The sequence below is a fragment of the Lepidothrix coronata genome, unplaced genomic scaffold (assembly GCF_001604755.1).
Source record: "Lepidothrix coronata isolate B3197 unplaced genomic scaffold, Lepidothrix_coronata-1.0 Scaffold110, whole genome shotgun sequence".
Taxonomy (NCBI): domain Eukaryota; kingdom Metazoa; phylum Chordata; class Aves; order Passeriformes; family Pipridae; genus Lepidothrix; species Lepidothrix coronata.
In genome coordinates this window covers 1,399,808-1,426,820 of record NW_016690290.1, presented here as the reverse complement: position 1 = coordinate 1,426,820, position 27,013 = coordinate 1,399,808, and the positions used below count along the sequence as shown (strand labels likewise).

The window sequence follows — 27,013 nt, the reverse complement described above, 5'->3', positions numbered from 1 at the left end:
AAATAAACTCTCCTGCAAAGACGAGGACAGGCTGTAATTCTTGTACCAGGCAGCACTATTTTCTCTTTTCAGAAAAAAAAAAAATAAAAAGTGGTGTGGGGAAAAAAAACCAGAATGGGGACTCAGAGTCTTCTGGGGTCTGCATGGAGGCAAAGCTGGCACTGGGGCCAGAGGTGTGGTAGGTGTAATAAATAACATGTAAGCAGGACACAGTCCCAGAGACAGGGTTGGCTGCCACATCCAGTACCACTAGAAAAACAAGACCTCTTTCAATGCCCAGGAAGGATGGGAGTTCAAGGCTCTGATTTTCCCTTTGCTCCCAGGACAGGAGTTCCCAAGCTGCACTGCAGCAGAGTGCAGACAGCTTTTAGCTTTCCTTGGGGTAGCTGGAGGCTCTCTATTGCTGCAGCAGATTAGTGCCCTCTACATGGACAGTGAGCAAACTACTCAAATGCCCCAAGTTCTTAGGCTCTCAGTGGAAGCTTACTGCATTTTTGCAAGCCACTTCATCCCCTGCTGAAGCCCAGAGTTTGTTTCTGAGAAACCTGCTCAGCCTATTAATCCCACAGCGTCTGCTCCAGGCACATCAGGCCCTCACAGCTGCTTCACAACTACCCTGTGGCCACCCTGCAGTTACAACAGAAGGAAACAATCCCACTCTCCCCCCAAAGCCTTGTTCGTAAACAGCAGTGACAGCAAAACCTACACCTAAACCAGGAGTATGTGGATTGGAAGATCTTCAGAGAATCATGCAGGAATGATTTTTGTTTAAAAAAAAAAAGGTCCCAAGGGGCACATATCCCTGAAAAAGACACCTGAAATAGAAATAACCAACTATACTCCATAATCCAGGAGAGGCTGGCAGTAAGCTGGAGAGAGCCAAAACCCTTTGCAGTTACATATGTCAGGGAGTAGCCAGAACAGCAAGAGCTGCCTATATGTACTTATCTGGAGACTATGACTTCTTAAAGTGTGAGATTTTAACCCTATGTAATGAAAAGGGAGACAGTGTAATGCACTGAAGGAAACTGTGATGGTCAGCATAGAGAAACACCAAAATAAGCAGGTCAAATGCTAGAGAGGATCAGTAAAGAAGTGACTAATAGGAGATAAATCCATTTGACATTTTACAGAGCTGCCTGTAAAAAAATGTCTTCTTGAGAGGAATATGAAGCTTCTCTTACTAGAAATGCTAAATTAAAGGAAAAGAGATCACAAAAGCTGAAGTGTTAGGAGAAGTGTTTTGGTCTGGTACTTACCCTCTCTTTGTAGTAGAAGGAGCTAATGGAGACCTGCTCCTTCTCGCTGCGTGTTGGGCTCCCACTGTACAGACGCAGGTTGCCCGGAGTCTCCGTGCGGATCTTCATCGGAGTGATGAGGCCACTGTGGTACGCTGACAGAGCTGACAGGGACCTGGAAAAAGGGAATACACTTTCAGGGGCTTTCACCCACCAAAGGTCCTGCAGGTTCCCGCTGACATCTCCACAAACCCGAGCTGCAAACATTGGTTCCGGTGTCCTGAAAGGAGTCTCTGCTGAGGCACAGCGATGTAAGGGCCCAGGCTCTCCGTGCCGAGGGCACAACTAACACTAGAGGTCAGTAGCTCCAGTGTAGGTTCTGACATTCTCCTGCCTTCCAGCTCACTGCAGCACACACCAAATGCCAAGCAGGGCACTCACCTGGGCGTGGGCTCCATCGGAGACACCGCGCGGTGCATGGTCATGGGTCTCGTGAAGTACACCAGGTACCCTGAAGAGACAGGACATGGCATAAAGATCGTGCAACAAGGAGTAGATTACTCAAGGGTGAACACAGGGAAACCTGGATACCATTTAAGGTATCAGAGGCAAGGGGCTGGGCACCTATCCACTACCCTGAGCACTTTTAAACTACAAGTAGACAACCACATTTTCTCAACCCAAATTCCCTCCCTGAAGCATGTTTTGTTGAGATGTTTCTCTTAAAAGCACTATTTCAAGTGGCTTACAGCTGTTACAGAAAAGACAGGAAAATGAGCAAATACCTGCTCATGTTTTAACTCTTCACCAGAACCTGTCAAGCACTGATGCTCCAGAGGCAAGTGAGGCAATATTTGGCAATGGAGAGAAACCACTGCAGCTTGTACAACTCTCCTCTTCAACAGGAGAGCCCCAGCCACCTGAAGCCAACTCCAAAGCACTTTCTCACAAGCCTAACCCCATTTGTTAGCACCTCAAGTGTTTTCAGCCACCCACTCTTGCAAGAGTTTCAGGACTTAGCAGGTTTCACTGAGCCTATTCAATGCAATACTATTCTGTTTTACTTTTGCTTGGGAATTGAGAGGCCTGTGTGGAAAGCAGCTTTCAAAACACACTCAGACTGGGATGCAGTCAGGTCCAGAGGAAGCATGCATGCATCTGAAACAGCTCAGTGAAACTTAACAGCTCTCACTCAGAGCTTAACCCATTTTTTAATGATCTGTGCCCTGTATGCTCTCCTGGAAACCTGGATGTGATTGCACCTCATTTCCCACTTAGGGGAAGTTTCCCAATGACCTTGGGAAAGCTCTTTTGGACATCAGAGAGAGTGCAGGATGAGAAAAGAATGGTTAGTAACAAGAATATGGTTTCATCAAGGGCTAAGTTCAACCCGAAACCACAGGAATTTCACGAAGACTGAGCACCAGAAAACATCCAGCAACGTGATGCTGGCAGGAGAGAATTGGGCAAGAAAACAGCTATTTCCAGATTTCTGTATAAGAGGTCTGTCAATGCCTCTGGCATGCCACAAGCCAAAGGCCATCTCTTCAGATAGCTCTGCATTTCTAAATCCTAAAATCCCACATGCAACACCAACTGCAAACAGTTGTTAACTAGTCTCATCCATAAATTTACCACGACATTGCCACTTGAACATCATTTCTTACTCACTGCATGGCAGCGACCAAAGCCTTGTTCAGAGGCAGGTGTTCCCCAAGACACTAAAAGGAGCATTCCCCGGGTAGCTGTTGTAACATATCAGTGATGGGCTAACCTGCACCACAGAACCTGGCTCCAGAGGTCCGTGGAAATGGGATGTTCGAGTCCTGGTAGGAGCCGTAGGCGTTGGAGACCCGGGCGAACGTGGGCAAGGGGGGTGTTACGGAGTTTGGCAAAGCGTAGGGATTGCTGGACGTGCTGTCCTCTTGGTTCTGAAACACAAGTTACCCAAGGTCACGCCCCTGCTGCCACAGGAAAGAAATCCAGCCAGAGAACTGGACACGGCATTGCCAACCAGCCTCACAGGAGGTGCTCATCCTTCAAGCCAGAGCAGACCAAGCTCAGAGCACGGCTGCAAAGGCAAACCATGTTGAAATGCAGAGCTTAACTTGGGGAGAAACAGTGGGAAAGTATACAGAAAATCTGACCTTCACACTCTGGATGACTCTCAAGACAGCAAGCTGAGCTAAACCTGATACCTCAGTGATGCAAGGGAGACAAAATCTCCATAAATGGGAATACCACACAACTGTGGGGCATCAAATGCAGGTTGGGAGCCTTCAAGTGAGGAAGGCAAGTGGTGTGAAATACTGGGGGACCTCAAGCCTATCCATAGGAATTTTGGCAGAAATCTGCATTTATTTGGATAAAGAATACTACAACTTAGGTCTAAAGGAATTCTTTAAAGGCAGTGGTGCCTGGCTTGAGTCATCAGATTTCCATACAGCAGGGAAAGTTCCCACTCTTACAATATTACTGCTGAAACCAAACAGAATTAAGCCCTTCCGCATTTAAAAGGAAAAAAAAAGCCCTTTATTTGTGAAGAATAAACAAAACCTCTCAGAAAAGAAACCTGAGGAGACTCTCCAATCTTTTCCTGAATGCTAAAAACACCCACTCTGGTACACTTCACCCACACACAGACCAAATAGCTGACACTGGGATGCTGAGTAGGTATCACAGATCTCTCAGCTCAGAGCAGAATGTGACTTGGATTTATCTGCAGTATCATCCCTACAAAACCTCAGCACAAAGCTTCAAAAAACCCCAGATTTTCACAGTTTGGGGTTTTTTTTAAGGGAATAAAACAAAACCCCTAGAATAGGACTAGCAGGATCTTAACTGAGAAGGTAAAGACATCTGCCACTGCCTTTCAGACAAGAATGAATCCATCAACTCCCGGAGGCCTCTTATCTTCTCTCACAGATGATAACCATGCCCTGGCACTCAGTGAGATATATTCTGAGCTGGGAAGATACCATGCACCACTGTCCAAGCCCCAGTCACTCCCCCTAACCTGAATAACAGAGTTTCACAAAGCAGCAAACCTTCAGGGCCTCATTTGTGGAAACAAAACACGTCTGATCATCCACCCAGTTCTCTTCAACGCTAACCAGAAGTGCTCACACAAATGTAATGGCCAGTCACAGGGGTCTATTTACACATCTAATGAGGCCAGGCTCTCACTGCAGAGTCAGAAGTGTGGGGCATGGGAGAAGACACCAAACTAGGGCAGAGAGCCCACGCAGTTCTCCATACCACGACAGACTCCAGCCAGGAGACCAGCTGACGCAGGCAGGGCTCCAGGCAGCTCTGGTTCCGCTTCACTTTCTGCAGGGAAGTGTCTTTCAGTATCTGGAATACATAAAAGATGCAGCTTGAATCATGGTTACATCTACACTTTGCTCACATCCTTTTTGTCTGCAGAGCAGCAAAGATGCCAGGACCCAGAGAAGCCAAAGACATCCCCCCTAACATCCACAGGAGCCACTGGTGTGCTGTGTGCTCTGAGGAATGGCTGTGAGCTTTGATCAGAGCACTGAGGTTCACGTAGATGCAGCACACTCTGAGCCAGGATTTGGGCTTCCATACTGCTGTGACCCATATGTTTCATACCAGTTTGTGGCAAACTGGGTCAATTTTTTTTTCAGGAAGGAACCCAAACCGTTCCATCAACTTGCTGATGGAGAAGGGATTTCATTAGCAATAGATTTGCTACACGAGACGATCAAACACCAGGTCTGGAACTGGCAGGGCCCACACAAAAAAAGTCCCCTCATTTTTAAAACAGTTCGTGAAGGAGAGCAGGAAGCAACAACCCAGCTCAAAAATACTATCATTCTGCAGCTGGATCCTTAGCTGGTCATTTTGTCTAGTAGGGGGGCTGAGGGCAACTGCATGAGGAGAAGGATGTTAGGGATCCTCAGGCAATACACGGGAACACAGCAGCAGTGACGAACATGTGTTTAAAAAGGACCAGTAGAGAAAGGCAAATACTTGGGTGTAATGCCAACAGAAACCTCATCCTATGGGCTCCACAATCTATCAGTTCAGTGTGACCTGTGGAATGTCTTCAGCAAGAACAGATGTTTTGTGTCAGTAAAATCTAGACATCAAGCATACAGCATTTGTATTTTTATAAAGACAGTGCATACTCCACACACCTTCAGCAGCTTTGCCTTCATGGAGGCTGTGATCGAGGTTGGGTTGATGAACTGGAAGGACGGTGCAGCGTTATTGGGATACTGGACAGGGAACATCACCAGCATCCTGACTCTGTGGTTGCCGCAGTGCACCGACACCGTACAGCTGCGACTCACTGCATCCATCTGTGAGGAAAAGCAACTGCTCTGTAGTCACATCTCCAGGGACTTTTAAAGTGGCTTAAATTCATGCTGAGGGACTGACTCCTCCGCAGCCCCGTAAGACGAAGTCAAGCTGTTCTCAAGGGCAGGGAACACGGTTACAGCAAAAAACCCCAGGCAGATGGGCACAGACTCTGCTTGCACCAGCAGACTGACAATCCAGCATCCCAGCATCTGGAGAACCAAGGCCAGCCCAGGCAGCACCAGGAATCAGGATCTGCTCCGAAAAGCTGCTGCACTCCAGCCCACTTCACTTGGCCATGGAGAGCTCCAGGCCCAGTGCAGCAGTAACAGGCATCATCTAAGATTCTGTACCACTGTCTCAGAAAACTCCACCAGGATCATGCCATGAGCTGTGAAACCACAGAGGTAAGGAAAGGAGACAGGCAGTGGCCTCCTAGCCCAGCCCAGTGCTGTACCTCCAGCCAGATTCCATGCACAGAGGAGGGTTTGGAATGCAAGGGAGATGCCAAAACTGAGGGAAAGAGTGCAAGATAGGGAAGGCTCAGCAGATGGGGTTCAGAAACAGCTGAAATGAGACCAACTGCATGGAACACATCACTTTCCACTCTGCAGTCCAGGCAGAGAGGAAAACACCACACAGCCTTCTCAAGATCAGCCAGTGTACTTACTGTGCTGAAACACTTCCCTCACTCCCAGTGTCTGGGATTATCCTCTTTCTTACTACCCCTGGCCAAGAGGATCTCTACAGCTTAAAATAAAACTTGTTTACAGACAGCAGTCACTGCAGCAAAGAAGGTTCTCCTCTAAAGGCTCCCATGAGCCAGCCTGCCCACATCCCCTCCTAAGAAGCCAGCAAAAGGAAACTCTCTACCTCCACATTGACATTTCGGATCTGCACATTGATCAGTGAGAACTCCTGCTGCAGTGTTTGAGGCAGCCCCAGCTGGTCCGTTTTCTTTCCCACCAGAGGGTCATTCAGGAAATCTTCTTTTAAGGCTGATGGGAAAGATGGAAAACAGGTTGAGCCAAACCATAACAGACAGACTTTGGGCAGGCAATGTCAGGAGGCAGCCAAGACAGCAGGTTTTCCTCTGCCCTTCTGACACATGGAGGTATGAGTTTTACCTGGCAAAGCCCTGCGAGCTGGAGGGTCTCAGCTGTTGTTTACAGGCAGGCTTCTGACCCTTCTCTTCAAAAGAACAAACCTGTCTGCACACAAATTTCCTGGGAAGGTTACAGAAGTTGCCTGTACTCTGCACAGCCCTAAACAGTCCTTCTCTTCTCATTTGAGACCCCTTCTCCTCCCCACACAGTGCTGCCAGAGTCACAATCAGCTGAACTGGAGCTTCCCAGTTCAGTGGGAAAGAACTGCAGCCAAAGCAGTCTCCAGGAGGAGCTCTGGTCTTTGGGACTAACCATCCCCCACCATCACCACTCTTAGCTTTCAGGGAAAGCTTCCAAAGTATAACAATGCTTTGGGAGAGAGCAGAGAGTATTTCTGGTCCTAATAGAGGCTTAATTCATTTGTAGCAGCCGTTTGCATTTAATGTTGCAAAGCACTCTAGTGCTTTAACAGTCTTTAAAGACTCATCAAAATGCTGGGTCTAGCTCTCCAGTTCCAACGGTTTTCAGGAGGACAATAATCCCTGAAGGCCAGAATACATTTAAACAGCCAGGCAAGCACTGCAGGACACAAGGAATTATGGTTAAGACAACAAACTTCACTGAGTTTCAGAAAAATCGGTCTCTGCCTGTGGTTGTGCATGGCTTTTGCCTCATTTTTTTGCTATGTACCCCCATTAGGGCAGGGGCAGTTCCTTCTGAGAGTGTTTCACTGTGGCATCACTTCTTAAGGCCAAATATATTTCCTGATGATAGTTCCAAGGGCAGAAGGGAAGTCCTGATCTTTTCAGCTGTCATTCTCACACTTAAAATATCACATTGCACAGACAACTCCTAGCAAAAAAAAAATTACAAGAAATGCAAAAAGTTGACCTTTTACAGGCATTTGCCTAAAAGTTACTGACTTTGCTGCTGGGACAAATATCTGGTATTACTGCTGCCCATTGGGTTACTGAATTTGGATAGGTAGGATGCTTAGCCACTCATTCCTGTTTGCAATTTTATTACAGTGCTTAGATATACTTCAGAAAAGGGAGCTGAAAAGGAGATTAAAGGAAGATCAGTGGCTCTCAGGGAAGATAATTATTTCTAGCTCGAGACACCACACAGCTTACTGAAAAGCCATCTCTGAGGTTCCCAGTATGTGCAGTACCCTCCCTTTGTCTTCTCCTCCCATTCCCTTCCAATTAGTTTCTAATCCCCCAAAAGCCACGTATTTGTACAGATTCCTAAAGCTCCTCTATAGGCAGCAGCAGCAAGGAGAGCTGCACACTGAAGGCACGGCTGGGGGCTTCCTGATTTACCTGCAGAGCTCTGCTCCCTTCAAAGATCCCCCAAAGTGCTTTATTAATGTAACATGGAGGCTTTGTCTGCAGCTGAAATGCAGCCACCTCCAGGGTGAAACATCAACAGTCCACAATAGCTTTTAGGCTAGAAAGCACTGAAATTCCTACCGAGGGATTTGCTTGTACATTAATCCTGCGGTCATGGTATTTGCAGCAAAATCTACCCTGTTACAGAAAAGCATTCCCTTTGGCCACAAGGAAAACCCTGCCAGTCTGAACCAAAGCCAGACCCACACAGAAACTACACAGTACGTATGGATGTGACCTCATCGGGGCAGTGAAAGAGTTAACTCTCTCCTGTGGAAAAAAGAGAGGTCAGGCAGCCAGAATGAGGACACTTAATGCTCCCAGCTGGAGCAAAAGAGGTTGTGCTACCCCAGAAATACTGCTCATGGTGAGCACAGGTAGCCAGGCCTTTTCAGTCATATTATAAAACCCTCCCGTAGACAGAACTGGTGGTGTCTTTCAGAAACTTGTTCCGGTGCCACATAGGAGAGGTGGCAGAGAGGAACTTCACTGGAGATTGCTGGGCAGGAAACTTCCAGTTAGGAAGAGATGTTTTCACTACGGGGCCTCACAACTGGCTCCTTTATTCAAAGGACAGACATTCGACCACTTCCTCCCCTTCTCTGCAATTTGTCAGCAAGTCAAAGGGAGAATCAAATCTCTCCCCTGTAAACCCCTCACATGGGGATCCATTGTAGCACTGCTACAATACAGAAAGGAGCTGTGACCTTAAAACCAAAGTGACACAAACGTGTGGGTGCACCCAATTCTTCTTCCTCAGTACAGCTGCAAAAATCTCTTTAGATACCTTTTTCACATGCATGTCACCACCACGGGTCTCAGCTGCTCCAAACTCTTCTATTCTGGTATTTACACTCTTCAAACACTAACCCTGAATGTTTAACCTGGCCAGAGCCTTAACCACACAAACCCTCCTTCATGTTCCTTCCTTTTGAGCCTCCTCTTCTATAAAGCCAAACCAATGCTTTCTGTTAAGGTCTCTGACCCATTCCCATCCACCTTTCTGGCACTCAGAAGCTAGAGACCATATTCCTCTCCCTCTGCTCTGCCAGCCTTCAGCCACCTCTCACTAATAGATTACCAAAAATTCATGACCTCTCTCCATATCCACTTCTGGTGAAGACACCAGTAAACATCTCCTTGTTAGATCAGCTCACACAGTGAGCCCCAGCAGAGGTGATGTGAGCAGCTTGTGTCAGAGTGCTTTACCCACATGTGCCCCTCTTCTGTGGGCTCATCTCTTGGCTTAAACTAATCTACCCTCTTGAGCCAGAACTTACCTTATTGCCTGACTGATTGCCTTATTTTCGGCAACAAGCCACAACCACAACCTAAAGCGAATGCAATTAAATGATAATCAGAAGGAACTAAATGATAAAGAGCTTTGTTTTACAGGTAGAATCATTGTGTTAGAAGAGAAAAAACTTGGGAGGACCATCCTGAGGAACCTCTAGTGTTTTAGTTCCTCCCTAATGGGGAATCCCTTAACCTTTGAAACACCAGATTGTGCTTTGCCTACAACGTTTTCTTATGCCAAGATGTGCCTTCTTCCCGACACAAAAACACTGACGTTTGAGGTTCCACAAGGCATCACTTCTCTCACCTTCCTCATCCCCGTGTCCAGAGTTATGCTGGGGCTCTGCATCCTGGGGGTGAAGGGTCTTGTCTGGCTCTGGCAGGTGAGAAATCCCATCAATCAGGTCCTCAACTCCATCCAGGATATCATTAGCACAGAGCTGAAAAGAACAAACACACGCACATGCTGCACAACAGAATCCAAGCTGGGAAAAGAGCCACCACTAAAGAACTCATTCCTCCAGACAGATGGATTTGCAAGGTAGGTCCACGCAACAGTCATGACTAAGACCTCAGCACTGTTTCTGTGATGAAGACGGGTGATATTCCACTTTGCAGCACCCTCAGCTCTGTCACCTCAGACAGCCTGGACAAATCTCCTGCTCACTTACAAAGCCACTTAATCGACAGGGCCAGTCTAAGTAACAGAGGTTTTACTTTAATCAAAACTAAAGCTGATATGACTGTAAGTCCTTGAAATAATTTGTTAAAATTTGTTTAATTTTTTAAGTCAAATATAATAGTAGCATACTTTCTGTGTTTGATATTTACACTCCAGTAGAGACCCAAGTATATACTAAGGGCCCTAGTGTTCCAGGTTCTCTATCAAAATGAGGCCATAAAACCCTGTATTTTAAGTTCAGCACAGGAAAACTGGGAAGATGAAGAGAAGAAACATAGGGAAGAGAAAGGATAACAGTGTGATGTAGCAAATTGCAGCATTGGTCACCAGCAACATGCCATCATGTGTGTAGTTTGATCCAGACAAAGACAAGGACAAAAGAGTGGGAGCCAGCAGAGGAAAAGTAAAGGCTCTGACATGAACGAACAATTGATTTAAAGACAGGAAAGAAATCGAATGTTTACAGATATATCAGGTAGGAGAAAAGGGTCATTTTTCATAAAGTTTGTTACAGACCTGCAGGACTCCTGCAGGATCTGTGCTGGGACACATGCTTCTCAACATATTCATTAAAAACCTGGAATAGGAGGTGAATAGTGACATGACCAGGTTTGCTGATGCCACCAAGTTTTTCAGGGCAGCAACAAGTGTGGCAGACAGCAAACAATCACAGAAGGACCTTACAGGAGTAACTGTATTAAAACGCAAGATGAACTTTGGTTCAGGTAAATATAAAGCAATGAACATGGGGAAAAAATGGCAAGTTCAAGCTGACTGAGGGAACAAGATGTACAGGCCAGACTAAGCTGATGTTTTCATGGAATTATGTCCAACACTTCAAAAACCAAAGTGAGTAGTGAGAATTCTGTGGAAAGAACAAAGTTCAGATCCCCAACCCAAAAAGTATATGGTAGAACTGAAAAAGGGTCATGAAAGGTAAAAGGACAATCAAAGTTCTAGCACAAAGCATGAAGTAAATCACGACCCTTTCACTTGAAAAGGGAGGCAGGTGAGGAGGGATATGATGGAGGTCTACAGAATCATCAGTGGCAGAGATGGCTCATTTTATCTTCAATGTAATGAAATTAGCAGGTTGCAAAATAAACAAATGAAAGTAGCTGGTTTTCCACACAAGATGCAGAAAAGCCATGAAACTCCTTGTTGATAGGATGTTTAAGGTGACAAAAATTTACAAAGGTCCAAGAAAAGACAGAAAATCTCTGAAGTGAACCTCATCAAGCTCTGTCAAATACAAAGGCAGCAAACTAAATGAGCCTCTAAGCTGCAAACTGCAGGAGGCTGGCAGGGCACTTGAGTGAAATATCACTCCATGCCTACCCATCCCCTTCCAAGAAGATGTGACAAGGCCATATGGGCCACTGTGGCCATATGAACCTCTGGTCTGACCCAGCACAGTTGTTCCACTGACTGCATCAGCAACCTCTCACTGCTGCACAGAGCAGAACCACGGGACTCACACCACCTGCCCCAGGCTTAGGGGCAAAGGAAACACGGGAAAGAAGGGGAGGGCACAATCCCTACATTTCCCTAATGCCTAAACCACCAAGAACTAATCATACAGTCCTGCAGGCATGGAGGTGGCATCTTCAGAGGCACTGCAGGCAGCAACCAACCTTCGCCCTCCCCAAACAACTCCTATGCTTACTGTTAGGCAACAGAGCAGCCTTGCCCTTCCACAGAAGCTTTTGAGGCACAGGCTCAGAGAAGCCCCATCACAGGTCTCCTCGGGGATGTTTTTGGGCTGGAGCTGAAGAGGTAAGTGAAGCAGCAGCTGGCTGCTGGGTCTGCAGCTCCAGGAATCAGAGGAGCGACTGGGAGTGTAAGAAAAGGGAGGTGAATCCAGCCTGTAAGAAAACTGTCTGCTGCTGCAGAGCAGAAGTGCTCACATACCCTCTGCAGCTGGGAGTCGATCCGCCACATCCGCAGGGTCTGATCGCGGGACCACGTCACCAGCTGGTAGTCTTTGGAACCTAAAAAGGACAGAAACCATTGGAGAACCCACTGGAAAACAGAGACTATCTCAGCCCTGTGCTCAATATAAACAGATTCAAACGAGCCAGCAGGGACATCCAATGGATAAGGCACAAACCAAAAGGCAGAGCAAGTCCTCTTCTGCTTTGAACTGGCATTTGTGCCCCCCTGCACCACGGTTACCACACCCCTAAATGGGCTGTAGTTTACAGGCCAAAGGCATAAAATAAGTATAATGAATGTGACACAAGTTTTCCAACTAGGAATGAACAAGATCTACAACAATATTTATTGAAATAGAAAAATAGCATCGTAAAAATAAATGTTTCTCAACTATAACTGTGAAGTAAAAATATCTTTTAGCTCATCAAATCTGTTTCCAGATGCAGATGTTTTAAAACATTTCTAAGCTAAGAGAGGCTGGCTCTGCCCTTCATTTTTTTACTTCTGAAAGAGCTGGGTGATGCCAAGACAAGTTCAAGTTGTAAGGACATAAATCTAGCCACATACTATCTATCAACAGACAGAGGTACACAGACTTATTTATGTCCATGTTTAGGTCTTGTGACACAGTTTTAAGTTTCCCTTGTCAAACAGCTGCTACGCTTAAAGAATTTGCTGCTGCACAGCTGCTTCCTACACCCGTCTGCTGAGGCACAGGGGGTGTCTAAATACAGCACAAGAGACTCTGTGGAAGGAAATTTGTGCTGTCTTGGTTGCCTCCACACTGAAGCACACTTGGAATGCTTGTGTGATTGATTTATGTTGCTTGAGACAAGCATGACGTCCAGCCTTGGGTATATATCTATTAACTCAGCCAAGACAACCAACTGTGGCTCAAGCCTGCTTGAATTCTCATTCACAAACTGCCTTTGACTGTGCCTCCAGACCCTAACATGGTTCTCTATTGCTCTCCTCTTTTTGAAAGAGGAAAAGCAAGATATAGAGAAGGTGGTGAGAGCTGAATGGCCCCAGCAGCTGCTGGCAGAGGGCTGGACAGCACTTTTACACAGCACTGCAAAGCTGCAGCACAAGTGACTCCAAAGCCAGACGTGCATGTTCTGTCAACGGCAGCTGAGGTGCTGGAAACAAAGCTGTGCTCTGTGTGGTTATCCAGCCTCTGGCGTGGAATCTCCTATACTTAGCTGCTGGAAAATTCAGTCAGGGCTGAACTCTTAACAACAGCCTCTCTATCCCACCCCTGCCTTGGCCAGCACACACATAAGGTGGCTCTGCTGGGTCTGTGGTCTGGGATATGCTGGAGGCTGCTGATCCAGGCCATGATGTGAGGGGTTAACTGGTTAGCCTGCAGCTCTGAGCAGGGGGAGGGTGCCTGCACTCGTGCACCCATCTAATAGTTTGCACAATTTATTCTGAAACATTCATTTAAAAATAGACTCACAGGAGAGTGGAAGCAATAAGAGTCACTGCTGACCCACTCAGCATTTGGTAGATTTGCTTTGTTAGCATGGGAACAAGAAGGCAATGCTTTTGTGGGCACTGCCATAAAACCAGTACAGAACAGCTGTACCTTGAGTGGAGTTAGGGCAGGAAAGTGCCAAGGAAAGGCAAGAGCCAAACAGTGACAGCCCTGCAGCCAGGTCTCCACACCCCTGGTTAGCTGACAGCCACCATGCAGGGAGGAGAGCACATCCAGCCCTGAACTCACCTTCTTTCTGCTTCCTCCACTGAAACTCCAGCACAACATCATCGTGTCCCACAAAAGTGTGGACAGGCGTGTTCAGGTCAAAGACATTCCACAGAAGGAGACTGTTCTCCCGACGAAGTTGGGGGACCATCACTGTCACCAGCCCATTGCTGAAAGGCTTAAGAGAGAAACACCCTTCCAGTTACCCCTTGGAGAGTTGTGCTCCCATGCTGCTGTTATCATACTCTAATTTTCCCCTTTTCCCACCAACATGAACGCACGGGTTTTAAATGAGCTCAGCACAAAACCAGAACCAGGCCAAAACCTGGGAAGGTCCAAGGCAATTGCTGTGCAAAAACACTGTCTTTCAAGGGATAAGATGTAGTCCACCAAAATACTCAATGCAGCTCACTTAAGATGAATCATTTTTTTCTGCTGCTTCCTCACTTTTCAGCTGGGAGGCTGGAGGGATTTCACCACTGACTTTTCACAGGGGATCCTTACTGCAATCTGCCTGGAGCTGCAAGAACTGCTACCTGGGGACTGAGCCCCAGCAGCTCCTCAGGGTCACAATGCTCAGAGGAACCAGAGGAACCCCGTCCTATACCCCTCACTGTGGGGATGGGGAAGGGGGGGAGGATCAAAAATTCAAGGCACAGCACTGGCTTCAGGTTGCACTCAGATGTCTGGGAAAGAGAACAGCTATGACTGACGGTAAGAGCCTTAGCTTCCCATGGCTGGGTGCTTGCTCACTCCTTCTCCCAAGTGCCCCCCCCCATTGTAGATGCTGCTTTTCTAGGCCTTTTAAGCACCAAGAGGTATTTTTAAAATCAACTTAATAGTGTCCACCAGTAGAACTGGTGAGAACTCCTTCAGCAGTTCTTTATTTCATGTCCCTTTGTGCCTTTCTGTCAGAGCACAGGTGGAGCTGGTGGGAGGTTCTCACTCACCGTGTATCTTGCCTTCCAGACAGGAACCTGGCAGGGAAGGATATTGAGGTATTTCCGAGGCTGACGGTAATCCCAGAACTTAAAAAAAAAACAAAACAAAACAAAAAAAACACAAAAAAAAACAAGAGAAAGGCAAGCAAAGGCAGGAGTCAGCTGGCTGTACTTTCAGGCTGTAGTTTTCCATGTGGCTTGCAGATAGAACAGACCAAAAAAGCATGCCAGGGTGCCCACAGCATCATTAGTAATCCCATTCATTAACAGCAGAGATGGCCCCAAAGGACAAATACCAAGCTATCAGCATCTGGCAGCATCCCTTAGACAACGAGTGACTTGGGGTCATATTCACAGTGATCAGAGCTTGAGTAATTAGAGCAGGGACAGGCAGCCTGCTTGGGCTTTCAGATCTACAAGGTACCCTGCAGGCTCCCAGCCAATGTGCCAGTCCAGGCTGGAGGCAGGCCCACCCTGCTGTGACTGCTAATTTTCTAATGAAGAATGTAACCTTTTGCTTTGCTAGAATACACATCACCTCAGGAGCTTAGCTCAGTGTGAATGAACTCCATTTGGCTGACATACAAAGCCCACTCTTTCCCCCCAGGTAAAAGGCACTGCAGAGCAGTGCTTGCAGGCAGTGTCTTATTGATAATCCTGTTCAACATGACTTTGGAAAGCCCAGGGGCTGAAGTATGTCTCCTCCTAAGTTGCAGTAATCAGCTTGAGTCTGGTAACACTGCATTTCAGGGAGAAGGCTCTTCTGGCATGTGTGGTCAGCTCCATTCTGGCAAGCAACAGGCAGAGGCGGCTGTTTTCAGCTCCAATACAGCCCTAATCACCACAAATACATGGCAAACATATGTGCACCTTCTCTGCCTGTTCTCAAAGTGCAGTCCTGGCTCAACACACACAGGTGCACAGAAACCAAACAATAAGGATCCAGATCTCACCAATGGCAAGCACTCCCCAAGACCTCACCAGCAGTAGAAGGGGATCAGCTCCACCATCCTTCCACCTCCCCCGCAGAAACCCCAGAAGCAACACTTACTCTGACAGAGTTGTCCTGGCTGGAAGTGGCCAGCGTGTACTCATTGTCAGGATGCCAGTCCAGACCATGGATTTTGGAGAGATGAGCTGCCAAATACTCCACTGCAGTGCTGGGTTTCTGCAAGGAGAAACACTTTTCTTCTCAGCACAGGACTTCTGAAATTTGGTCTAGTTCTTTGGCATAAGAAAAGACACTTTAACAAGGGAAAGAGAGGTAGAACAACCTCCTGCTGGGGAATGACAAATAGCTCAGCAAAAGTTGTTGAAGAAAAGTTGTGGCAAGTTCCAGTCACCAAGTGCAGCCCAAATGATACTTCATCCTCCATAAAACAGTTAACTACTACGAGATCAAAGTGAAAATGTTAATGGGGACAGTTTCTGGAAAAGGAGGTTATCTACATACTCTCTCCAGGTTCATGGACTCCCAATTCTCTCTAGTTTAAACTCACCCACAAGAGAGATTTGGGATAAAGTAGTAAGTTTTCTCAGTATTTACCTGTGACCAGAGGGATGTCTGCATCAGGTAGGTGGGAATATACACAGACTGCCCAAAAAACCCTCAGCTTACCCTTTTGTCCCATATTCGGACATCCCCATCGTGGCTTGTTGCTAAACAGTTGGCATTCTTCTTGTTCCATTTCACCTGGGAAGCTCCAGCTGCAGCACAAACAGTGCAGGTCAAAACACACAATTAAAAAGAAAATGGCACAGCAGACCTGGGCTAGAGCTGCTCTTAGCCCAGGAAAGGCAGCTCAGAGGAGGGATATCCCAGAAGCCAGCAGGAAGGATGGCATGACAATTCCTAACTCCTGATTCCTCAGCGTAATGTTTGTGTCCTCAGGACAGCAAAGCAAGACTGTGCCAGTTGGATGCCCAGAGATCTTGACCACAACTTTTAGCCAGGGGTTGTGCTCCATTAAAATAATCATGTCCATGAGCTCAGATGGAACAATTTCCTCCAGACAAGAACTGCATCACCTCCCTCCCAAACCACCTCTCCTTTCATTCAAGTTACTCCAGGTGCTTAAGGCCTGATTTATCTCCCCAAAACCCTTGTCTGCTGCTAAACAGGCAAATAGAACTATTGATCTCTGATTAAAATGCAGGTGTAGGAGAAGGCTGCAGTGCAGGTGGATCTTGGGTCTGGCCAGATGGAAGTGAACTCACTGGTTAGACCAGAAGGTCCAGCTGTCAAAATACACCACAGAAATCAAAGACATCAATGACACTGTAAAGAAACTGGATGGTGATCCAGATATGATTATATGTGATATCCTGAGGGACTCAGTCAAATCAGAAGATGGGTAGTTATTTCTAATAAGAAAAAAAGCACAGCTTCAGTTAATGCAGATTGTTCAGGTATTTTAAGAGAAATGCATGTTCTGTTCATCCTTATTCTGCCACTATTTTCAAAACCTTTTGAGCTATCAGACAGGTGAGATCCATGAGAAAGCAAAACAGATCTTGGCCTGCTGCTATTCCCCACCTCCACTGCCCACCTCCTGCTGCACGGTGAGCAGATTCATCCTGACAACCTGGCAAAAAGCTAGTCCAGGGGATAAAAAGCTGCAAATAGACTGCCAGTTGATTGATTTGATCCACTCACTGAAGGGTACACAAACGTCTGGACCAGCACTACACGCCATGGGGCACGGCAGGAAGGAATGAAGGAAGGAAGCAAGCAAGCTTTCTGGGGAGCTGGCTGCTGGGCTGCCTCAGCCGTAAAACCTCACCCCAGACACCAGAGCTCAACGCTGCTTCTCTCTGACTCAGTAAGGCCTTGGCATTTCTGTGCCACAGAGGTTTGCTGGCTGGGAGGGGAGTGCAGATGTGTAGCCTAAGATCTAAGCAGCAGAGCATGAGAGATACCCATGGCAAGGACTCTCTAACGCCGGGGACAGTAACTCATGAGAAGGATGTTTTGTTCATCATCCGTGCCCAGTCCAGGCTCGCAGCAGGTGAGGACTGACACACAGCACCTGCCAAGGGAAGGTATTGCAGGACACTCACCCTGCCAGCAGCCATGACAAATGCTGTTCCAGAGCAAGCACAGCCCAAAGACAGCACCTGGTGTCACCAACCAGCTCCCTGCAGGCTGCAGGTGCCCCAGGGAAGCGGGTACAGCCGGCTGATGTACCCGGCCCCTCCGTAAAAGAGGGCACAGGCTGGCACTGCCTGGGGTGTGGTTTAGTTTTTCAGCTGATTCAATCAAACATAAAAGGACATAAGGAAAACACAGACAGGCAACCCAGGACAAGCAGTGCAGCAGGGTGGTTAAGCAGGGAGGAAGCTCCATGTGGCTGTTCACCAGTGTCAGCAGAGCCAGTCCAAGTACAACTCCCTCCATGCCTGGGAACCCCCAAGGGGCTCCCCATCTTTTCTGAATTCTGCTCCCCTAAAAGGAGTTGTGAACTGGAGCCTCTCAGGCTGCTCCTACATGGGACAGTCACACATGGTGGCACTTCTGTACTTTGCCATGCCCAGCCTTGGAGCAGGAAGAGGGGGAGGAATAACAGGAGGGACATGCAACAGTGAGGTTGTTTAATGCCTACATCACAAGTACATGTCCAACTTACCGACTGCAGAGAGCGAGACCGTGGGCTTCCTGGTGTCCCTGAAACACAGCGTGGCTCATGTGAGTACCCACAGCACAGTCCAGCCTCCCCAGGGAGCTCCTTCATGTTCCAGGACTAATTGTATTGCTGCCTTGGGACCTAATGTGTCTGCTGCTTACCAAAATACACCAGCATTAAATAGAATAAAGGTGACCAGCTGGAGGACAACAGCCACCCTGGAAGCATTCAGAGCCAGGTTGGATGGGGCACTGAGCAACCTGATCTAGTGGAAGGTGTCCCTGCCCTTGCCAGGGTGATGGAACTGGATGATCTTTAGGTCCCTTCCAAACCCAACCAATTTATGATCCTGCCTTGCCACCACATACAGCAGGAAGTTTAGGACATAGGATAGAGCTGGAATAGAGGGAGAAGAAACACGTGGAAAGTGTGGCATGTTGCAACTGGGTAGGCCAGGAAACTGGGTTCACAAATTATTGCTGGAGGAAGCAACAAAACAGCCTTTCCCAGGAGGATTAAAAGGAACAAACAGAGCTGTGGAAATACTTGACAAAAGCCACTGATGTGTTTGTCAATCCTTTGCAAACCCTGATTCAAGGCAGACGGAGCAGTGACTCCAGAGCAAAAAACTTCATGTCTAGCATATAATAACAAAATTAGTAGGAAATAAGCTCAGCTGTCTGCAGACCAAATTCTGTCTGCAGATCAAATTTTGTGGTGGCAGAAGCCGGCGCAGCACCATAACAACTCCTAGCAGCCAGGACATGGGTGAAGGCAATAATTCAGTTCCTGACCTTGCTCCTCAGGAATTCACCTGCTCTTTCACGAAAAGTGACAGGGAAAATAAGGAATATTGTCTTTGGCTTTTTCTGTTTGCTGAAAAGCTGAACATTTTCTGGAATGGGCTGCATCTCTCCCTTTAAGAATATCTGCCTAATCAAAAAGTTACTTTGTATGAAAAATTAGGTGGGGAATTTCCAATTGCCCTTACTGCAGGGCTACCTCCCTAGGGTGCATTAGAGACGGTCACTTCAGTAGGATGGTTATTTGCTGGAGGCCAGCAGCACCAGCACCCAGTGCCCCCGCAAGCTCAGAGCCTTCCCAGCACAAGTGCAATGTAGAGGCTCATCAGAGCCTGCCTAAGGAAGCGTTTCTGGACAAGTGGTACAGGCAGACACACAGCAATGGAAGGGCACAACAGAGTTAAAGGAGGACTTCTGATAACAACCTTCAGAGATCTCTGTTTTTTACTTGGCACTAAGATAGTATCACAGGAAAACACAACCAGCAGTTGCTGTCTCCCTATGTCTTTTAATTACACATTAATAATATATTGTCATTCTCAAGCACCATTTAACCAAGGATCTAAGCGCTCCATAGGAGCTAAACAAGCCTCAGGGTAGCCTGGTGCAGTGAGGTTATATAATTATCTTCCTATTATAACTGAGCAAGGGAGGCAGAGAGGAACAAAGTGACTTGCCGGGGGTCATAAAGAGTTGTGCAGCCAGCAAGAGAACCCAGCAGTCCCAGTGCCAGCTCCTTGCTTCTCAGGTGTAAAATATGGGGTCTAAATATTGGTGGGGTTTGGATATATAGTTGGAAATATCTGCTACCCTGAAATTACTCATGATGGAAAGCACCAGGAATCACAGGAAAGCACAAACGAGAAAACCTTGAATACCATTGTCAGTCTTCCCATCACTGAGGAAGAATCAGCAACAATCACTGAAGTTACTGGAAAATGGTTATGAGATCATGAGACAGTGCCCATTCACTCAGCTAAAAAACCCAACAGGTTGAGGGAACACCCTTGGTTCCAAGGAAAGCCCCCAAGGAAAGATATGAAGTGGGCAGGGAGTGAAGCTAGACAGTATTTTTTCAAAATAGGAGCATGTCTGTAGTTTAACTATACCACTCTACTGCCCTTCATTGACTCTGAACTGGCTTGAAAATAGGGGAAGAGAAATCATCTTGGGAGAAGATGGCAAGGATCTGAAGCCCCTGCAAGCACAGCCGAAGAGCAGCACCCATCAGGGTGTGCCCTGCAAGCTGATAATTATGGAAAGGAGTCCAACAATTTCCCTGCAGTGCAGAAACAAAACTGATTCGTACTTGATGTCCCAGATGTAGATGTATGTGTCCACAGAACTGGTGACCAGTAGGTCTGGCTCAAACACTGCCCAGTCCAGGTCGCTGCAAAAGCAAAATCACAGGAGATCAGTAAAGCAAAGCACACCCCGTTTGCATCAGCCTCTCACAAGCCCCCAGTACATTCTCTGACAAACTCACAGCAACTCCATGACATCTACTGAAACTTTTTAAGTAAAAAGCAAGATCTTAATAATTTCTCTAAGTAAATTCCAAGAAGCAATGAAATGCTTCTAAGTAAATTCCAGTGCAGCATCCTCCCAGCCCTGAACTTTACAGCTATCCTGTGTGTGCTCTTTCCTCCACAGGCAAAGGGACACTGTCTCAGTGAGTTCCCAGTTACCACACATCCTTGGCATCAACCCCTCACTCTGGGATGCCTCCCTGTTGGGAACACCAAGTGCACCTCGGACACAAACAGCCTCCAGTCAGTGCAAACAACTGCCATTTGAAGGGCTGCAAATACTTTCCATAGTCAGAAGCTGGAGTAAAAACAGTCTTTCAGCTGCATTTCCAGCCCATCATTAAAATACAACCTTGGAACTAGAGGCAGAAATCCCCTGCACCACTGTAACACTCTCTAAACTTGGTCTTTGGGATTACCTGCTTTAATTAAGCTGCTATCACACAGAAACACAGCTGGGATTCAATTTAATAAACATACTGCTATCTGTTTCCCAGATGATGCTGCTGCTCATTACAAGGACAGCAGCCTAAGGCAATGACATTCAAGCCATCAAGGGCTAAGTTGATACAGTGGGGGAGCCATGAGGGGGTGAGCTACTTCACACATGATGTCATCACCAAATGGGAAGGCAGTCCAGACCAGAAAAGTGAGTAAAACGAGGCTCAGAACAGAGCCTGTGCAGGGCCAGGACTGAAACATTCAGCTTCTATGAAACAATGCATCATTCTCCATCCTGCAGCCCACGGCATCACTTGTTCCTCACCTGATCACACGTGTGTGTCCTTGCAGTGATGTGCAAACTTCCCCATTGCCTTCCTTCCACTTATACAGGTCAACTCGCTGATTACTCTGAAATTAGATGGAAGAAAGGAGAGACACTCTCAGGCCAACAAGGTAGGAGAGAGATCTGTGTGTTAGGACCAGGGTCCCTTCAGTTTGAGCAACCTCATTTAACAGTGAGTCACACTGTGATTAGCAAAGTCCTTGCCCAAAGCAGAAAAGCAAAGATGAAACTACAGGCTGCAAGGAATCTCAAAAGCTTACACTTTAATTACACTCACTTAAAACTGGAGATAAACTAGAACGGGAGGAAAAAAAAAAATCACATTGCAAAATGTTTCCACGAATTATGTTCCCGGAGCTTTTATTTCCTAACAACATACTGTAACTGCAAGCAACAGGCAGCCAAATTCTCTCTGCAGGAATACCCTGCCAGCCTGTTCAGATTCAACTGGAGTTTTCAGTGAGGGGGATGCCAGATTACCACTAGTGCTCCTCAACTCACTCTCAATTCCCTTCTGGGATAATCAGGGCCACTGCCAAACACAAACAATATAGTTTAATGGACTCAAGGACACCTCCTCAAGGGTACTCCCATCCTTGCCAGCCCAGGAGAAAAGCTTTAAGTGCTTATCACTAACTGTAAACCACAAAGGCAAAACAGATGGATCAATGACAACATTATTTAGGGTTGCTTCACTCATTCCAGCCTTGCCCAAGTGCAGCCACACACAAAGTTACTTGAAACAGGTTATTGTGCTGTAAGTTCATGTTCTCTCTCAATCAAGGTTCAGTTCAGTCCCAGCCAGCTCTAATCTTTCTAGGGCAGGAATTGCCTTTTTGGGTGCATATACAGCATGAACCACAGTGGGTCTTAGGCAATGACTGGAAATTCCTATTGATTTTGCAAAACCAGAGGGAACACAACCTCAAATTTTGATCTTCATTAGCCCCTTGTTTTCAGACTTACAGGTAGATAAGGAAAAATACAATAGATAAGAGACTTCATAGAAACACAGAATCATTTAGGTTGGAAAAGACTTCTAACATCCAGTGCAACTGTTACAATTTTTGTGGCAGGTTTTTTTTGTGGTGGTGGATTTTCTTCCTACCCCTAAGCTGCTCCATGTGAATTTCAAGTTGCAAACAGATAAAACACTACAGCCTTCCCTTAAATGGAAGGTCTTCTCTCAACTCAGCAATAATACATGGCATTTCTCTAACCCATCACAGCAGGGCTGCATAAGAGCTTGGGGCAAGAAAAACTTTTTTCATGCTTCTCATTGACAGAAGGATTTAAAGGGGGTAGAGTGAAAATTACCCAGTTGGATTTATCCAGGACTCCAGAGATAAGATACAAGATAAGGATCACCAGAGAGGCCAACAGGAGCATTTTCTCAAAAACTCTGCTTTTTGTGGTAAGTATCAGTATTCACTTCCAACAATTTCATCACCCTCTTGTTCAAGCATCTGGAGCCACACAAAAGAAATAACAAGCATCTAGGACTGAAAACAACAGCATTTCTGAAACAACAGCTTAGGAGTCCCCAGAAACATGCTTGAGCCAGAGGGCAGACACAGCCAAGCACAGCAAAAGGACACGCTCCAGCTCTTCTGGAAAGAACTAAATAAGAAGGTCTTATCGAAACACAAGGACAGATTCCCCTCTACCTGCACCACTTCCAGTTAACAGGACAGGACTGCAAACCAGAAGAGGTTGCTGGCAAACAGGGCAGTAGCCTTTCACACTCCCTCTCCACCCCCAGGGATGCAGAGGGATAGGACCCTCGGGCTGTCTACAGCACAGTGAGATGGCTGGAAAGGCAGCATTTTTGACCCAAACCGGAAAAGATGCCTGATCTCATCTTGGGGATTCCTCACCCGATGTGTGTCAGCAACTACATCTAAATCCCCAGAGCATCTTAGCATGTTTGTTTATAAACAGGAGCAGCAAGGTTTGATGCCAGCTATGCCTAGTTTCAGTCTGGGACAAGATGGGTCCCTGTGTTTGATGCTCAGAGCAGCAAGAGACAGGAGCGCTCAGGTGGGTGAGATGGGCACAGCTCCCCTTTGCAGCAGGGTCCTGCTCAGATCAGCATGAACCAAGCACTGGATATTGTCTTCAGAGTGTGTTTGAGAAGAAGCCTTCCTGCTCCACTTGTGGCTTGCCCAGTGCATTTCCTTACTTGGTTTTGATTTCCACAGACTGTAACCAGAAGTGGCACTGAAGGACACTTTTTTGCCAGTTTTACTAACTCTTTGCTCAGAAGCAGACCACTGCTGAGGGCACCTTTAAGATATCAGTCACGTGCCAGAGCTGGGAGAAGAAAGGCTGGGGAATGTCAGAGAGCAAGCAGGCAGAGGCTCCCAGCTGACAGCACTGGTCCTCTTTTAAAACTGCCTTTAATAACAATCATAGCCAATCCAGGAAGCAAAAGGAACAAAAATCCCCCAAAATCACCTTCAAATAAGTATTCCCTCAAAAAAACAGACGAAACCTCTCCATCCCTAGCTGTTCCAGGACTCTCAGGCCACAAAAGAGGACACAACAGGCAGAAAAGGCACCCTGCCCTGAGAACAGTCTGTGCCCAGCTGGTTGCCGCGGTGCTGTGGGTGACGGCTGAGACTGCTGCCAGCAGAGCTCTGGGTGAACAACCTGCAGAGCATGACAGACTGAGTACAGATCAGGGCCAAAAACTGCACTCAGTCTCACATGGCCACTACTGCTTCTTCAGCCCAGCCCATTTACTTCTCCACACAAAAATCAGAGCCCCTTGCCGATCCGGTCCGAGCCCATCTGCAAACCCCGACTGTCACAGCGCTGAGCCAGTATTGACTCGTGCTATTTACAGACTGCCTGGTGCACCACAGCCCACCAGCAAGGCAGGGAGGTGAAATAAAACAGCACAGAGCAAGAAATTCAAGAAGTGCACAAATTTCATAACAGAATGGAAGGTACAAAGGGAGCACATCCCCTCTTCCCTCCAGAAAAGGACCGTTTAGATGTCTGGTTTATTTGCCAAGGTGTTTTGTAAACAACAACCAAGCAAAACTAGATTCAACCTTGACTGACCAATAACCGAGAGTCATCAAGCCAGACCTTGCTGGCAGTAAATAGTTAGGCCTTGACCTTGCAATGTGACTTGCAGAAGCATGTCTGTGCCAGCTCCACAGAGCCTTCCAGCTCTGCAGAAGCTCACCCATGAAAGACCAGGGCAGGAGAGAGCTCGTAAATGAGTGAACTTACTGAAGCTGCAAAATAGTAGGCGTAGCTGTCATGTGGGTTCCACTGCACTGCCCCAATGTCCCACTTGCTCTGGCGGGAGATCTTGCGATGACCCTCATTTGGTGCATCCAGGTTGACTATGTAGAGGAAACGGCGGCTGCAAGACACACACAGAGGGGCTGCATCTCACGGGACTGATCTCAAAACCCCAAGCTCACAGCCCTGTGTCTAGAGGCACAACAGTCAAAAGAAGAGAAGCATTTCACGAGACAGGTGAGAACACTACTCCTGAGAATGGTACTTTTGACAATATATTTCAAAAATGGCTACCAAAAAAAAAAACAAACCCAAAAACAACCACCCAAAAAGGACGAGACACACTGAAATTAGACAGGATATGCAAATGTAATAGACAGCTCAGACCACAGAAAATCCCAGATAACTAGGACACAAAAGGAAGAGCTGGAAAATGGTGCAAACACATCCAAATAGGCTTTTCTGGCCTAATGCTGCAGCAACAGAGCCGAAGTGGCACAGGGCTGGGAGTGCAACACAACAGCTTCAGTCTGGAGGGGCTGGTCTGAGCAAGAGTTAATGAGCCTTGAGAAACATAAGATGATTCTACGTGGGTGTGTCTTTCCACACCACAGTTTGGGGGCTTGGTTCTGCAGACAGTACAAGGACACCTGCACAGAGCTCCTGCTCAGCTGCAGCAGCTTGTTGATGTGGGCGGACACAGTCCTGCATGAGCTGGTTCTGTTACTTACCTGAGCTAACTCTACACGCTGCAGAAATAACTCTGCATGACGGCAAACCTGAGCTCATACATCCTGCTGGATGTGGCCAACTCCCCACAAAGCAAGGTATCATCCAGTGTGATTCATCTTACAAGGGAGAGAAACTGCTTGTTGAAATAATTGTGACCCAGCTGAAACCTATGGAAGACCAGGATCAAAACATACTGAACCCTATATAATTAACCACACCAGCGTCACCTATGTCAGCTGTACTATGAGCACACAGCTGCTCTGAGCACTGGCCATTCTTCCAAGAGAAGGAACACAAAGAACATCTTGGCTGCCTTTCCTGACCAAAGTCCTCAAGGCCCTACTCTGAAGGTTTGGGAAAGCACATATCAGGAAAGCCACATCAGTATTTTATTGTGCTGTTGTTGCTGTCTCTCCACTCTGTATCCCATTGGGAACGTGATCCAGAATCCTTTTCATCAAGCCTTGAACAGAATTCAGCAACAGCTTTCTGAAACAATGCTGAGGTCAGCCTGAAGGCTGCTGGCCTGGCTCGTGCCAGTGACTGTCACACTCACCCCGAGAGCACCGCGCGCTGTCCCAGGCAATCCACCGACATCGCCGTCGCCTGTTGGAGACAAACACACGACAAAACTCAGTGATACCTGCCAGGTCAGCTGCTCAAACACAGGGCTTTGGGGGGCAGCTCAGCAAAGCCTGCCAGCTCATCCCCCAGTTACATCCCCTTCCAATGGTACAGATGGATTACGGGGTGTAGTGGGTAAGTCTGGGACGCAGGACAGCACACAGCAAACATCTTTGTCAGTGTAAACCGAGGACAAGACCTGGCAGACACCATCACAAGCACCAAGACCTTGCTCCCTTCTCCCCACTATGGCAATCACAGCTGCAGCCTTTCAATCACAGCTCTAATAATCTGTATTAATCAGCCTCTGCTCCTGCTCAGGAACTTTCTCAGTCTCTCTCTTTCATTGCAGGGTCAGATTTAATTATATACGTACTGGGAGACAGAAGTGCAACCATTTGTGTGTGGCTGGTCTCCAAAAATGAGAGATGGCCAAGAGGCATCAGAATTTACTTTGGCATTGCATGTAAAGAAGGCTATAAGATAACTTAAGGACCATTAGGGAAAAAAAAAAAGAAAGAAAAAAAGGGCTGTTTGGATATTGTCTCCCCATCTTTGTTTAGAATGGAATTGGCTCATCATCTCCTTTAATTGCCAAGAGAATAAAGGAAAAATTTACTTGGAAAGCTGAACAGTTCAGCCCATAAACACAGATATGACTTCAATTCAGTTTTTAGCATTCACAGTAGAAAATCAGAATATGCCCCACATTCTTCACAGTAACTGCTGTCATCTTCAAAGCTGCCTCTCTGAAGGCTCAGGATGTATCTCCTGCTGCTGTTCTGGATTTTAAGTGCTTTCAGCGTGGATGTAACAAGACTTCAGGATGTCCCACAGTTACTACTTACAAGCATCACTAAAACCTGACAGACAATACAGCAATCCCACTCCATTTCAGTCAGATTTGACAGTAAAACAACCATCACAAAACCTGAGATTTTTCAGCCAAGGCCCCATCCTCTCCCTGCAAGTACCCCAAGTAAGGGGAAAACAGCATCATGGGCTTATTTTTCACTAGAGTCCACGAGGCAAAGAGC

The 27,013-nt window shown here is 46.9% G+C and overlaps 1 protein-coding gene across 3 annotated transcripts in view; it reads right to left on the bottom strand.

The window, feature by feature from the left end:
- WDR59 (WD repeat domain 59) overlaps positions 1–27,013 on the bottom strand; it is a 47,702-nt gene that overhangs the window by 17,481 nt on the left and 3,208 nt on the right. For all 3 annotated transcript variants that reach the window (XM_017824439.1, XM_017824441.1, XM_017824440.1), the window contains exons 2-18: positions 25,909–25,958; positions 24,606–24,741; positions 21,342–21,427; positions 20,356–20,436; positions 18,247–18,284; positions 16,239–16,327; positions 15,672–15,788; positions 14,630–14,707; positions 13,701–13,857; positions 11,951–12,030; positions 9,665–9,797; positions 6,438–6,562; positions 5,402–5,566; positions 4,497–4,592; positions 3,013–3,169; positions 1,680–1,749; positions 1,260–1,413 (exon numbers count right to left, since the gene is read on the bottom strand). In XM_017824439.1, the coding sequence (XP_017679928.1) occupies positions 1,260–1,413; positions 1,680–1,749; positions 3,013–3,169; positions 4,497–4,592; positions 5,402–5,566; positions 6,438–6,562; positions 9,665–9,797; positions 11,951–12,030; positions 13,701–13,857; positions 14,630–14,707; positions 15,672–15,788; positions 16,239–16,327; positions 18,247–18,284; positions 20,356–20,436; positions 21,342–21,427; positions 24,606–24,741; positions 25,909–25,958 (1,812 nt within the window). The remainder of the gene's footprint in view (positions 1–1,259; positions 1,414–1,679; positions 1,750–3,012; positions 3,170–4,496; positions 4,593–5,401; positions 5,567–6,437; positions 6,563–9,664; positions 9,798–11,950; positions 12,031–13,700; positions 13,858–14,629; positions 14,708–15,671; positions 15,789–16,238; positions 16,328–18,246; positions 18,285–20,355; positions 20,437–21,341; positions 21,428–24,605; positions 24,742–25,908; positions 25,959–27,013) is intronic.